Source organism: Harpia harpyja, chromosome 19 (assembly GCF_026419915.1).
Source record: "Harpia harpyja isolate bHarHar1 chromosome 19, bHarHar1 primary haplotype, whole genome shotgun sequence".
Taxonomy (NCBI): domain Eukaryota; kingdom Metazoa; phylum Chordata; class Aves; order Accipitriformes; family Accipitridae; genus Harpia; species Harpia harpyja.
In genome coordinates, this window is record NC_068958.1 from 16,896,984 (window position 1) to 16,908,484 (window position 11,501).

At 60.3% G+C, this 11,501-nt stretch overlaps 2 protein-coding genes across 3 annotated transcripts in view; both read left to right on the forward strand.

Moving 5' to 3' along the window:
• NAV1 (neuron navigator 1) overlaps positions 1-8,752 on the forward strand; it is a 67,057-nt gene extending 58,305 nt beyond the window's left edge. For both annotated transcript variants that reach the window (XM_052814960.1, XM_052814961.1), the window contains 13 exons: positions 153-349; positions 455-617; positions 758-932; positions 1,152-1,249; positions 1,376-1,471; positions 1,638-1,797; positions 1,897-2,132; positions 2,240-2,394; positions 2,599-2,670; positions 2,960-3,156; positions 3,689-3,807; positions 4,057-4,254; positions 4,860-8,752. In XM_052814960.1, the coding sequence (XP_052670920.1) occupies positions 153-349; positions 455-617; positions 758-932; positions 1,152-1,249; positions 1,376-1,471; positions 1,638-1,797; positions 1,897-2,132; positions 2,240-2,394; positions 2,599-2,670; positions 2,960-3,156; positions 3,689-3,807; positions 4,057-4,254; positions 4,860-4,955 (1,962 nt within the window). In that variant the 3' untranslated portion in view covers positions 4,956-8,752. The remainder of the gene's footprint in view (positions 1-152; positions 350-454; positions 618-757; positions 933-1,151; positions 1,250-1,375; positions 1,472-1,637; positions 1,798-1,896; positions 2,133-2,239; positions 2,395-2,598; positions 2,671-2,959; positions 3,157-3,688; positions 3,808-4,056; positions 4,255-4,859) is intronic.
• CSRP1 (cysteine and glycine rich protein 1) overlaps positions 1-11,501 on the forward strand; it is a 256,472-nt gene that overhangs the window by 69,769 nt on the left and 175,202 nt on the right. The window lies entirely within an intron of this gene.

The following is an 11,501-nucleotide window of genomic DNA, read 5'->3' on the forward strand; positions in this document are numbered from 1 at the left end:
TGCCTCAGTGATGGATATGGTGTTACTGGTCCCAGCTCATATTGTCTGTGGGTCCTGGGCAGACAGGGGCTCTGGGGCAGGACCGGGCCAGGTCTCTGCTTGCAAGGCTGCACTGTTGGGCTGTCCCTAACGAGCATTTCTGCATCCTGTAGCTACGCAGCTCCTTCAACAAGGCCTTCAGCATCAAGAAGGGACCCAAATCGGCCTCATCCTACTCAGATATTGAGGAGATCGCCACACCGGACTCATCGGCCCCCTCCTCTCCCAAGCTGCAGCATGGTTCCACAGAGACTGCCTCGCCCTCCATCAAATCCTCCACGTCCTCCTCTGTGGGCATCGACACGGCTGAGTACGTGGGGCCAGGGCAGGCGGCACGGGGTGGGGAGGGCTGGTCATGAGGGCTGCAGGCTCCTGCCCTGGATGCGTGCAAGACTCTGTCTCTCCCTTGGCCCAGGCTCTTCCAGGCCCACGGTGAGGGTGAGCCGGAGAAGAAGGAGGTATCAGAGCTGCGGTCAGAGCTGTGGGAGAAGGAGATGAAGCTGACGGACATCCGCCTGGAGGCCCTCAACTCAGCCCACCAGCTGGAGCAGCTGCGGGAGACCATGCACAACATGCAGGTGAGGACCACTGCCAGAAGTCTGGCTGGCTCTGAGGACCTGGGTGGCCACAGTCCCTGTGCCCCCACAGCCGTGCTGCTGCCCCGGGATGCTGCCAGCGTCCAGCTCCTCACCCTGTGCCTTAACTGGTTCTCCCCCAGCTGGAGGTGGATCTCCTGAAGGCTGAGAATGACCGGCTCAAAGTTGCTCCGGGACCGTCGGCAGTGCCAGGCTCCGTTCCCAGCCACGTCACGAGCACGTCGGCCTCCTCTTCACCGCGGCGCTCCCTGGGTCTCACCCTTGGCCACGCTTTCAGCCCCAGCCTGGGGGATGCAGGTAGGGGTGACAGAGCTGCTGGCAGATGGGGAAGGGCTGGGACAGACACGTGTGTGTGGTGAGAATGTACTGCTGCTCACCTGGATGTAGCTGTGTATGGGGATCTGTCGTGCCACCAGTGCCACAATCAGCCGCAGCAAGATTTGGCTCAAGCTGGGCACAGTCAGGCCCGGTGGCTTGGCTCTTCCTGCCGGCACAGCCTCACTGCTCCATCCCTAGATGTGTCCCCCATGGACGCTGTCAGCGCTGGCACCCAGAAGGACGAGCTGACGCTGAGGATTGTGGTGCGCATGCCGCCCCAGCACATCATCAAGGGGGTAAGTGTGGGCTGTATGGTAAGCCTGACCTGTCCCAGTGCCATGGCCCTGGACAAGGGGCAGAGAATGCCTCTCTGGGGCTGGATGCAGTGCCCTAACTCTGCACAGCTCTGCCTTGCCTTCTAGGACCTCAAGCAGCAGGAGTTTTTCCTGGGCTGGACCAAGGTGAGCGGGAAGGTGGACTGGAAGATGCTGGATGAGGCTGTCTGCCAGGTCTTCAAGGTAGGAGTGTGAGGACCCCTCTTTTGAGAGCCATCCTTTTACACTGCTCCACCATGCCTGATGCTCCCTGGCCCAGGTCCTCACCAGGGTCTCTTGGGGCTGCTGAGCACTGCTTGCTGCCTGCCAGCTGTGGTGGGCACTGACAGTCCTGTCCTTGTCCATGTAGGATTACATCACCAAGATGGATCCTGCTTCCACGCTGGGGCTCAGCACTGAGTCTGTCTACGGCTACAGTATCAGCCACATCAAGCGGGTCCTGGACACAGAACCGCCAGAGCTGCCGCTGTGTCGCCGGGGCCTGACCAGCATCGTTGTGACACTCAAAGGTCAGTGTGGTGGAGAAGCTCCATCACTGTCCCATCTTCCCTCTGTCTCGTGGTGTCGCAGGCTGTGAGCAGGAGCCTCACCCCTCCCCTTGCCTGCAGGCTTGAAGGAGAAGTGTGTGGACAGCCTAGTGTTTGAGACGCTCATCCCCAAGCCCATGATGCAGCATTATATCAGTCTCCTGCTGAAGCACCGGCGGCTCATCCTCTCGGGACCCAGCGGCACAGGCAAGACCTACCTGACCAACCGCCTGGCTGAGTACCTCGTGGAGCGCTCGGGTCGGGATGTCACCGAGGGCATTGTCAGCACCTTCAACATGCACCAGCAGTCCTGCAAGGTGAGAGCACACAGCAGCCTGAAGTGTCCCTGTTGGTACTGGTGCTGCAGTCCCTGTTGGCAGCCATGCCATGGCCCCACATGTGACACCTGGCCCATTCATTGCAGGACCTGCAGCTGTACCTCTCCAACCTGGCCAACCAGATTGACCGGGAGACAGGCACGGCAGACGTGCCACTGGTGATCCTCCTGGACGACCTCAGCGAGGCGGGCTCCATCAGCGAGCTCGTCAACGGCGCGCTCACCTGCAAGTACCACAAATGGTGAGAGCCCAACTGCACCCTCCTCCGGCGCAGTCTCCCAGGCACACACATGCTCCCCACTGCTTTTGGCAAGATCCCTGGGCTCGTGGACATGAGGCTGCATGGCTGTGCATGTCTGCTCTGCTCAGATCTGCTCTGCTATGGGTGGGGGTGATGCAGGGTGCTTTTTTTCATGGATCCCGTCTCTCTCTGTCACTCACTCAGCCCCTACATCATTGGGACCACCAACCAGCCTGTGAAGATGACCCCAAACCATGGCCTCCATCTCAGCTTCAGGTGGGAATCATAACATCCCTGGGGAACATCCCTGTGGGGCTGGGGGGGGGAGCATAGGCCATCACTCCTGCCCCTGGGCAGTCCACAGGATGGGACACATCCTGTGATTGGGGACCCTGATGAGTACCAAGGACCGAGCCCCAGCCCTGTCGTTGCCATCCCAGAAGGACCTGATGGCCCAACCTTGGGCACATGCAGTGTGGGGGTGCTAGGAGGTCCCCTGAGGGTACTGGGGAATAGGGCAGCTTGTGTGGAGACCCAGCCCTGAACACCTGAGTCTTTCCCCCAGGATGCTGACCTTCTCAAACAATGTGGAGCCAGCCAACGGCTTTCTGGTACGCTACCTGCGGCGGAAGCTGCTGGAGTCGGACACAGACATCAATGCCAATAAGGAGGAGCTGCTGCGTGTGCTGGACTGGGTGCCCAAGCTCTGGTACCATTTGCACACCTTCCTGGAGAAACACAGCACCTCTGACTTCCTCATCGGTACGGCCTTACTGCGCACCTCCCTCCTCTACCTTGGGCTGCTGGGAGTGCCCAGGGACGGGGGCAAAACCCTCCCAAAGGAGCCTGGGGAACTGACGTGCTGCCCCGTGTCTCCCAGTCCCACACAACCAAAAGCCAGTGGGCAGTGCATACAAATGTTGCTTTTGCCTGGGTGGCATTTATTCCTATGCCTTATGGGAGCCGTCACCATGGTGTCAGCCAAGGCTGCTCGTCTTACGGGCATCCTTCGTTGGGCACAGAAGAGCCATGTTTTCCCAGGCAGGTCTTCCTTTGCCTCACCATGATTTTGGGGGGTAGACCAAACATAGCAGCCCCATTCCTTGCCTGATAGCTTGCTTTTTGCCTATGTGTGTCAGGTTGATGCTGCCTGGGCGATGCTCCCAGGAGGTGGTCGGGCCCAGGGCACCCTGTGCAGCCAGGGTTGCCTGTCTTGGTGCTCTGCTGCCACGGAGCCAGTGACCGAAGTAGGGGGACCCAGCTCCCATTTTCACTCTCTCCCTTCCCCCCACAGGTCCCTGCTTCTTCCTGTCCTGCCCCATTGGAATTGAGGATTTCCGGACTTGGTTCATTGACCTGTGGAACAACTCCATCATCCCTTACCTGCAAGAGGGGGCAAAAGATGGGCTCAAGGTACCCAGAGCTGCCTGGCACATGGGGATGCAAGCCAGTGGTGCTTGGGGACATGCTGATGCAGCAGTCTAACAGGACGGGGAGAGGGGAGGCGCTGGGATTTTGGGCACAGGTGGCATCTCTGTCAGTCCCTGCCCTGCCCTGTGGCTGCAGCAGGACATAGCACTGTCCTGGGGGGGGCTCAGGGTGTGATGTTGCCAGCTCTGGCATGTGCTGAAGAGGTGGCTGCTGCTTGCTCCCTGCCTGCAGGTCCACGGGCAGAAGGCAGCCTGGGAGGACCCCGTGGAGTGGGTGCGGGACACCCTGCCCTGGCCATCAGCGCAGCAGGACCAGTCCAAGCTGTACCACCTGCCTCCACCCACTATTGGGCCCCACAGCACCGTTTCCCCTCCCGAGGAGCGCACCGTCAAAGACACGACACCCAGCTCCCTGGACTCAGACCCTCTGGTATGGCCCTGCTGTGCACTGGGAGGTTGGCCAGGTTGGGCTGGTGGAGAGGGGAGAGCAAGGTGGAGCTTCACTCTCCCAGTTATTTTTCAGTGTAAAAAGCCTGATTTGGGGATGCAGAAACATTTTGCACTCCTGGGAGGAGCGGTGGATGCGGGATGGTGGCACTGGCAGGCTGCAACACCCAGGCACATTGTGATGTGCCAGTGAATGGGCATGGCGTGGCGCTCCACGAGGCATCACGTCCACACACGCAGGCACATGCAGACTGGGGCTTTCACGTACATGTCCTGGTGTGTCACCTGGAGAGGCTGCTAGCAGACAGCAGGCTGCCACGGATGATGCCAGCTGATGTGCCAGAGCCTGTCCCTCCACACTGCTTTGGCATGCTTAGCCTTGAGTGTCCCAGCTGTGCCTAAGGCCAGATCCTGATGACAGGGAGGGATTTTGCAGCATCTCTGGGCTTTGCGTTACTCTCTAAGGAGCTGCTTGGGGTGGCTGATTTGTATGGGAGGGCAAGGAGGGCCAAGTGGCCTTGGCCTCCCCAGGGCACCCGTGGACCTCTCATCCCCCTTGGACTTGGTGCCATGCTCCTTTCCCCGCAGATGGCCATGCTGCTGAAGCTCCAGGAAGCCGCCAATTACATCGAGTCTCCGGACCGTGAGACCATGGTGGATCCCGACCTGCAGTCGACTCTGTGAGGCCCGGACATGCCAGCCCAGGCGGAGGGGAGCTGCCGCCAGGCACCGCTCCTGCCAGGCTGCTCTCCTTTTCCTTTGGTGTCCCGGAGTGCAGGGCTGGCGAGCGAGCGGAGAGGAACCGGGGCTCCGGCACATCCCAGTGGAGCGTGGGGAAGCTCGGCCCATCTGTGGGAGAGTGTGAGGTGCCACCTCCCCTCCTGACCCTGGGGGTAGGAGAATCCTGGTTTCTCTTCTTGGTTTTTTTTTTCTGTCTCTATTGCAAACTCTTGGGCTTTGGGGCCAGGGCGACTGATGTGGCTGAGCCCCGGCTCCCGGGAGCCACAGGAAGGCCCCTGCGTGGGGCAGGGACCCCGTGGGAGCTACCTGGGCCAAAGCTGGGGGCCGCAGGAGGAGCGTGTGGCTGCAGGACGAGAGCGCGGGCGTGAGGGTCTCCAGCTCCCTCTCCACCCAGCCAGGCGTAGCCGAGGGCAGGCGACGAGGGAGCCGCTGCTGTGGGAAGCGCTGGCCGAGGAGGAGTGCGGCTCTCACCCCTGTCTTTGTATGTTCCCTGTTTCACCTGCATGGCAGCTGCTGTGACCAGGACAGCCCAATAAACCCGGCTTTGGTTATTTTATTTTGTTTCCCCCCCCTCCCATTTTCCTTTGGCCGAGTCCAGACTTCACTTTGGTCCCTTTTTTGTTCTGGTTCTTCACTCTCCTGGCCTGGAGCCCGTGGGCCGGTGCCCACTGCTTCTCTGTAAGCAGTGCCCTTTCCCTTTGGTTTCTTTTGCAGCTGTTGGTTCCACCACTCAAACCACCTCTGTCACGAAACTGGTGCTCACTGGACGATCTCCAGTCCCTGAACCCACCTTCTGGGGCCTCACAGCTTGGCTGAGAGGGGACTTGGCAGCCGGTGGCAGCGGGATGCTCCCAGAGCAGCCCCTCACCCGGTGGCTCCCCCATCCCCAGAAGCACCAAGGCAGAGTCTGGCCCTGGGGCTGGGGTCTCCCACCAGATCAGCATGCCACGGGGCATCCCCCTCTGAGGATGCTGAGGCCTGGGCATGGGGAGGGTGCTACTGCCCCATCCCTGGGCAGCTGGATGCCTGCTCTGTCCCCTCAGTGCTGGGAGGCATGACCTGCTCAATGTCCCCTCGGTGCTGCCAGGCCTGGGGGTGCAGGTTGGTGAGCCACGCCTGGGGATAGTCCCCATGCCGCTGGCTCCCCAAGGCCCTGTGCCTTCCTGCGCCCTATGGCCTGGGAGGGTCTTGCTGTGCCCCATGTCGGTGCTCTGGGGACAGCTAGGGCTGCCCTGTGTCCTCTTAGCCCTACCGTGCAATGCCACAAGCAAGGCTCCTGGCACAGAGGGGATCAGCCCCGGTGCTGCTGCGGTGCCTTAATCCTCGGCCGTGCAGGAAGGGGGCACGTGGGTCTTGGGCTAGCGCTGTCACAGCCTGCTCCAGCTGCAGTGTCCTATGCCTGTCCCCAAAACCAGCTTGGCTGGCATGGGACAGGGGTGCTGGCACTGGCCTGAGCATGGCCAAGCTGGGGCTGCTGCCTTGAGCACCCCTCGGCTGCCTGTCCCCAAGCATGGCTGCAGTGTGCTCTGCTGGGCCAGCACCTCCCTCCCTGAGCCCAGCTGGGCTCTGGCCTGCCCGCTCTTCTCTGCTGCCATCCAGCTCAGCTCCCGCACTCAGCTGGGGCCCCGGAGAGCCTTTTGGGGAGAGGTGACCCCAGGGCCATGTCTGCTGAGCCCTGCCAGGCTGGGGGCTAGGCAGCCTCAGCCCCTCCCCGTGCCACGGCTGGTGTGGCCTTCAGGGACGCCTCACAACCCTCCAAAACAGGCATCTCCTCCACCGCCTGGCCTTGCCGCCAGTGCCGCTCGGAGGCAGCCGCCACCTCTGCCCTTGGTGCTCTCTCGGCCGGTGCATCTTGCCTTGCCGCCCGGCGCATCCTGGCCGTGGCGCGTGTGCCCTGTGGTGCTCACTTCTCTGTCTGTCCGACAGCCTCCCCGCCGTCTCCCCACTGCCACCCGGGGCCGGCCAGCCCGGCCCCTTTGCACAGGGATGTCCCTCCCCACGCTGGCTTGGACGCTAGGGCTTTCTCTTTGCCTTCTCTTGTGTTGCCGCCGTCGGCTAAGGACTTGCTGTAAATAGATCTGTAGTCGAATGCCCTGCGTGAGTTGGTGGGGCTTGGCCCTGTGCCTCTTTCCTTTTTTTTTTTTTTTTTTTTTTTTTTTTTTTTTGTACTCTGTGATAACTGTGCTGTGCTGACTTCTTTTCTGATTGTACGAGACACCGGCTCAGCAGCTGCTCGAGGCCAGCGGTGGGGACCTGGCTCTCCCCTCCAGCCCCTCTCGTCCTCGGGGCTCTGTTGCCCAGGGCAGGAAAGGGCATGATGCACCTTTGGGGGCTGCTCCATGCCTGAGCAATGCTGTGCCCAGGTGCCCTGAGGAGTCCTGTGGGGGGAGAGGGCTCACACACCCCTCGCATCACACAGCCTGCAGGCAGCCTTGACTGGGCCTGACTTTCTTTTCTGACACCCCCAGGGAGCCACTAAAACATTGACCAAACTGTCCCCATCACCGGCTCGCTTGGGGCTGCGCTGCTGGGCGTCCCCCAGCCTGTTTCCTGCAGGCTTGCCCCATCGTTCCCCGGTGCAGGGTTGCCCATTGCCCTGTAACCTCAGCCGGGGCATGCTGGAGGCGAGTGGCACACTGCGGTGTAAATCAGGAGGAATCCTCATGAGGAATAGGAAGGGTGAGGGCTATGCCAGCAGGCGTGCCCTGGGCTGGTGCACGGTGGGGGGCTTTTGCTGGGCTTACCTAGCTGGAGGGGGTGGGCCCTGATGGGTTCCTCCTGGCTTACGCCAAGCACCCCATGTCCCCAAGCGTGGCAGCTGTCTGGGGGGCCTGGGGACTGGGTGTCCCCCGGTGCTGCCAGTGTCTGTGGGCTGACCCCCTCTGTCCCCAGAGGGACGGGTCCAAGGTTTGCACTAACTCGTCCCTGCGCTACCCCCAAAGGTGCCTGCTGCCCCCAATGGTGGCCATCAACCCCCAAAGGTGCCCATCACCCCCCAAGGGTGCCTGTCACCTCCAACGGTGCCTGCTGCCCCCAGGGGTTCCTGCCACCTCCAAAGGTGCAGGTTGCCCCCAAAGGTGCCCGTGGCCCCTGGGAATGCCAGGAGCCCTCCTGAGGGGCTGGAGCTGGGAGACACCAGCGCCTCACCCTCCTGCCCCCTCGAGCTGCTGCCGCCCGGCGGCCTGAACCTTACAATTTTAGCTTTTTTCTATTAAAAACAAACAACGTTTTTTTAATTAAATAAAGGATGAAATGGACAAATTCCTGTTTTAGATGATCTGTGTAATTGACTGGGTTTTGTGTTTCTTAACTGCATGGTATTCCTGCCGAGGGGTTTTATAGCACTTTTTAAATTTCTCTTTAAGATTTTGGTCCAGATTTCTACTGCTCTCGCCTGTCTGTCTTTTTGCTTTTTCCTTGCATCCTCCAAGTTTGTAAACTTGCTCCATTTTATACCTGATGTTGAGACCCAACCCCACATTGTACATAGCTGCGGGAACAATCATAGGGAACAAACACCATCTGGACTCTTTCCACGATTAGTTGTTTTTACTTAAAAGAAATCTTAAAAGAAGTATAAAAGGAAGCCAGGAAAAGGCTTGAGGATATTATGAAAGACAGAAACAAATCCAGCCCTGCACCAAGTCAGCTCCTGCTGCCCACGCTGCCCGCACCAACCGGCATGTCTCTTCTCGGTCGTCTGTCTAACACCATTGGATTCAATAAAGTTATCTCCTGTACCGCCTGGCTGCTGGTTCTGTGTCCGGGACACTGCGGGCCTCTCACTGCGCCGGAGAAGGGTAGGACAGTTGTGCTCGTACTGCTGCACATCCACCCCTATCCTCTGTGGCCGAAATCCAGGAAGGGGGGCTTTGTAGAAACGTTCCTTGTTTGAAATCTGGGCTGTTTTGCAAGACACTGAGAGCAGTTTTAGCGGTTGGGCACCCCTCTTCCAGGACTGCGCTCCTGTTAAGTCTGGAGTGTGCAGAAATGCTCTTGGTTTGAAATCCTGGCAGCTCCACAAGATGCTGACAGCAGGGGGTCCCTCTCCTGGGGCAGGAGGGGCAGATCGTACCTGGGGTGTGCGGGGCAGGGGCTCGGGGCGGGTGGGCATCCCCCTGGCCCCTTTTGCCTCGCCAGGGCTGGTCCCCATCTCCCCTTTGAAAGGGACACGGTAGTGACAGATGCTGCCTCACATCTGCAGCACGGGGGACTGGTGTGGGACCGTGTCTGTCAAGCAGCGGCGGGGTGCTCTGCCCTGCAGCGGGGGGGAGGACAAGGCTGCAGATACCAGCTGAGGGGAAGGGAGATCCCGGTCCTCCCGGGGGTGGCTCCAAAGCTATTTTCGACTCCGGAGAGCGATGCTGGAGCGGGGACAGATGCTCCAGGAGCTATCAAATAATCGCAGGATGGTGATGAGTTGTAACAGGCTGCAGTGGCGAACGCAAGGCCAGGAGAGGGCACTTCCCACCGGCTCCGTGCTCCCGTCCAGAAGGTGAGTTCAAGTAAGTTCATTACCCCGGTGGGTGCAATCCTGAACCTGGAGAGCGGGACTGGTTTTGGGGAGCCACAGCCCCTCATCCGCTGAGATGTGTCATGTGCATGCTCCCCAGCCTGTGCTCGCTCTGTGGCCCTGTGCAGGCAGGAGAGCAGGCAGCAGAGCAGGAGAGCAGGCAGCAGCGCAGCAGCAGCAGAGTCCCATGCTGGGCCCTACGCGTGGTGGCCCCACAGGGATTTCCAGCCTGACAGCCATGGGGCAGAGGCAGCGAGCCGGAGGAATTGGTCCCCAGGCACGAGGGGATGCAGAAGGATGACGCTGATGCTTCGATTTCAGCTGGACACCTGTGTTTGGGAAAACTCAGCTGCATGTTTCAAGGGTGACAGGCAGGGGAGGGTCCCGTCGGTTTGGGAAACAGCACCCATGGGCTCAGCGCTGTAGCGGGGATGTGGCCCCCATGCAGGGTCCCTTCCCCCACCTTCAGGAGCTGGTGGGAGCTCGTGGGTGTCTCTGTGGTGCGGGGTGGCTGGTGGAGGGCTGGGAGGGCTGAGAAAGGGAGCTGCAGGGCACCCTGCCCTCATGCAGGGCACAGGGACCCCAGTAGCACCTGGAGATGTTGGGTACAGCCACCATGTATGTACAGCACCCAGGATGTACAGCAGCACTGGCTGGGTACTGCACTGTGTGTACGACAGCGCCAGGTGTGCAACTTCAACCATCAGGCACAGCATCCCTCAGGCACTGCGCCTGGCATATGCAGCAGCACCCCTGGGCTACAGCACCCAGCCTAGGTGTCTGTCTTGTGCTGAGGGCCCCAGAGCTGGCTGCAGTGCTTCAGGTTGGGGGCTCAGGAGAGCAGAGCAGAGGGACAGAATCCCCTCCCTTGACCTGCTGGCCACGCTTCTTCTGATGCAGTCCAGGATATGGTTGGCTTTCTGGGCTGCAAGTGCACATTGCTGGCTCATGTCCAATTTGTCACCCACCAGTATCCCCAAGGCTGCCTCTGCAGGGCTGTTCTCCATCCATCCATCCATCCATCCATCCCTCAATCTGTTCTGATAGTGGGGATTGCCCCAACCCGGGTGCAGGACCTTGTACTCTGCTTGTTGAACTTCATGAACTTTGCATGGGCCCACTCCTCCAGCCTGTCCAGGTCCCTCTGGGTAGCATCCCTTCCCTTAAGCATATTGGCTGCACCACTCAGCTTGGTGTCATCCATAAACTTGCTGAGGGTGCACTTGATGGCACTATGTCATTGATGAAGATATTAAATAGTATTGGTCCCTGTATGGACCCTTAAGGGACACCACTCATTACTGGTTTCCATTTGGACATTGAGACATTGACTGTAACTCTTTGGACGTGGCCATCCAGTCAGTTCCTTAACCATTGAGTGGTCCACCCATCAAACCCTTATCTCCAATTTAGAGGCAATCCCATTTTTCGGGATGTGGGTGAGGTGCCATGGCCGCATTGCACCCAGGGGTGCACCCAGTGCCCAGAGGGTGCATGGGGACCTGGCATGTGCAGTGGCTTCAGGTGACGCAGCTCCCAGGTGGGCTGGGACCCCGGGGTCCCCCTCCCCGCTCCAGGCACCATCTCTCCTGGCAGCGGCGCATGTGGATCCCCCGGCCAAACCTTCCCTCCCCTCCAGCGCAACGGTGGACCCAGGTGCCACCAGAGTGGAGGTGGGGGACCCCCAGCTGGGGTGGGTTTGGGGTGAGCCTGCAGGGTCCCTGTCCCCGGCTCCTCCGCGGGGAGCAAGGGGTGCCCCAGGGACCCCTTCCCCACTTGAGACCCCACTGACAGGCATGGGGAACCCACAGCAAGGGCAAACCGGCTGCCACTGCCACCCTCTGCTCCCCACCTGGGCTCCTCACTTGAATCCCATCAGCTTTTTCTTGCTGTTTTGGCCCCAAATTCAAAGCCGTGTTCCCAGGAGCCCTCTGGATCTGGGGGTGGCACAGTGTGGGTGTCACCATCTCCCCCCC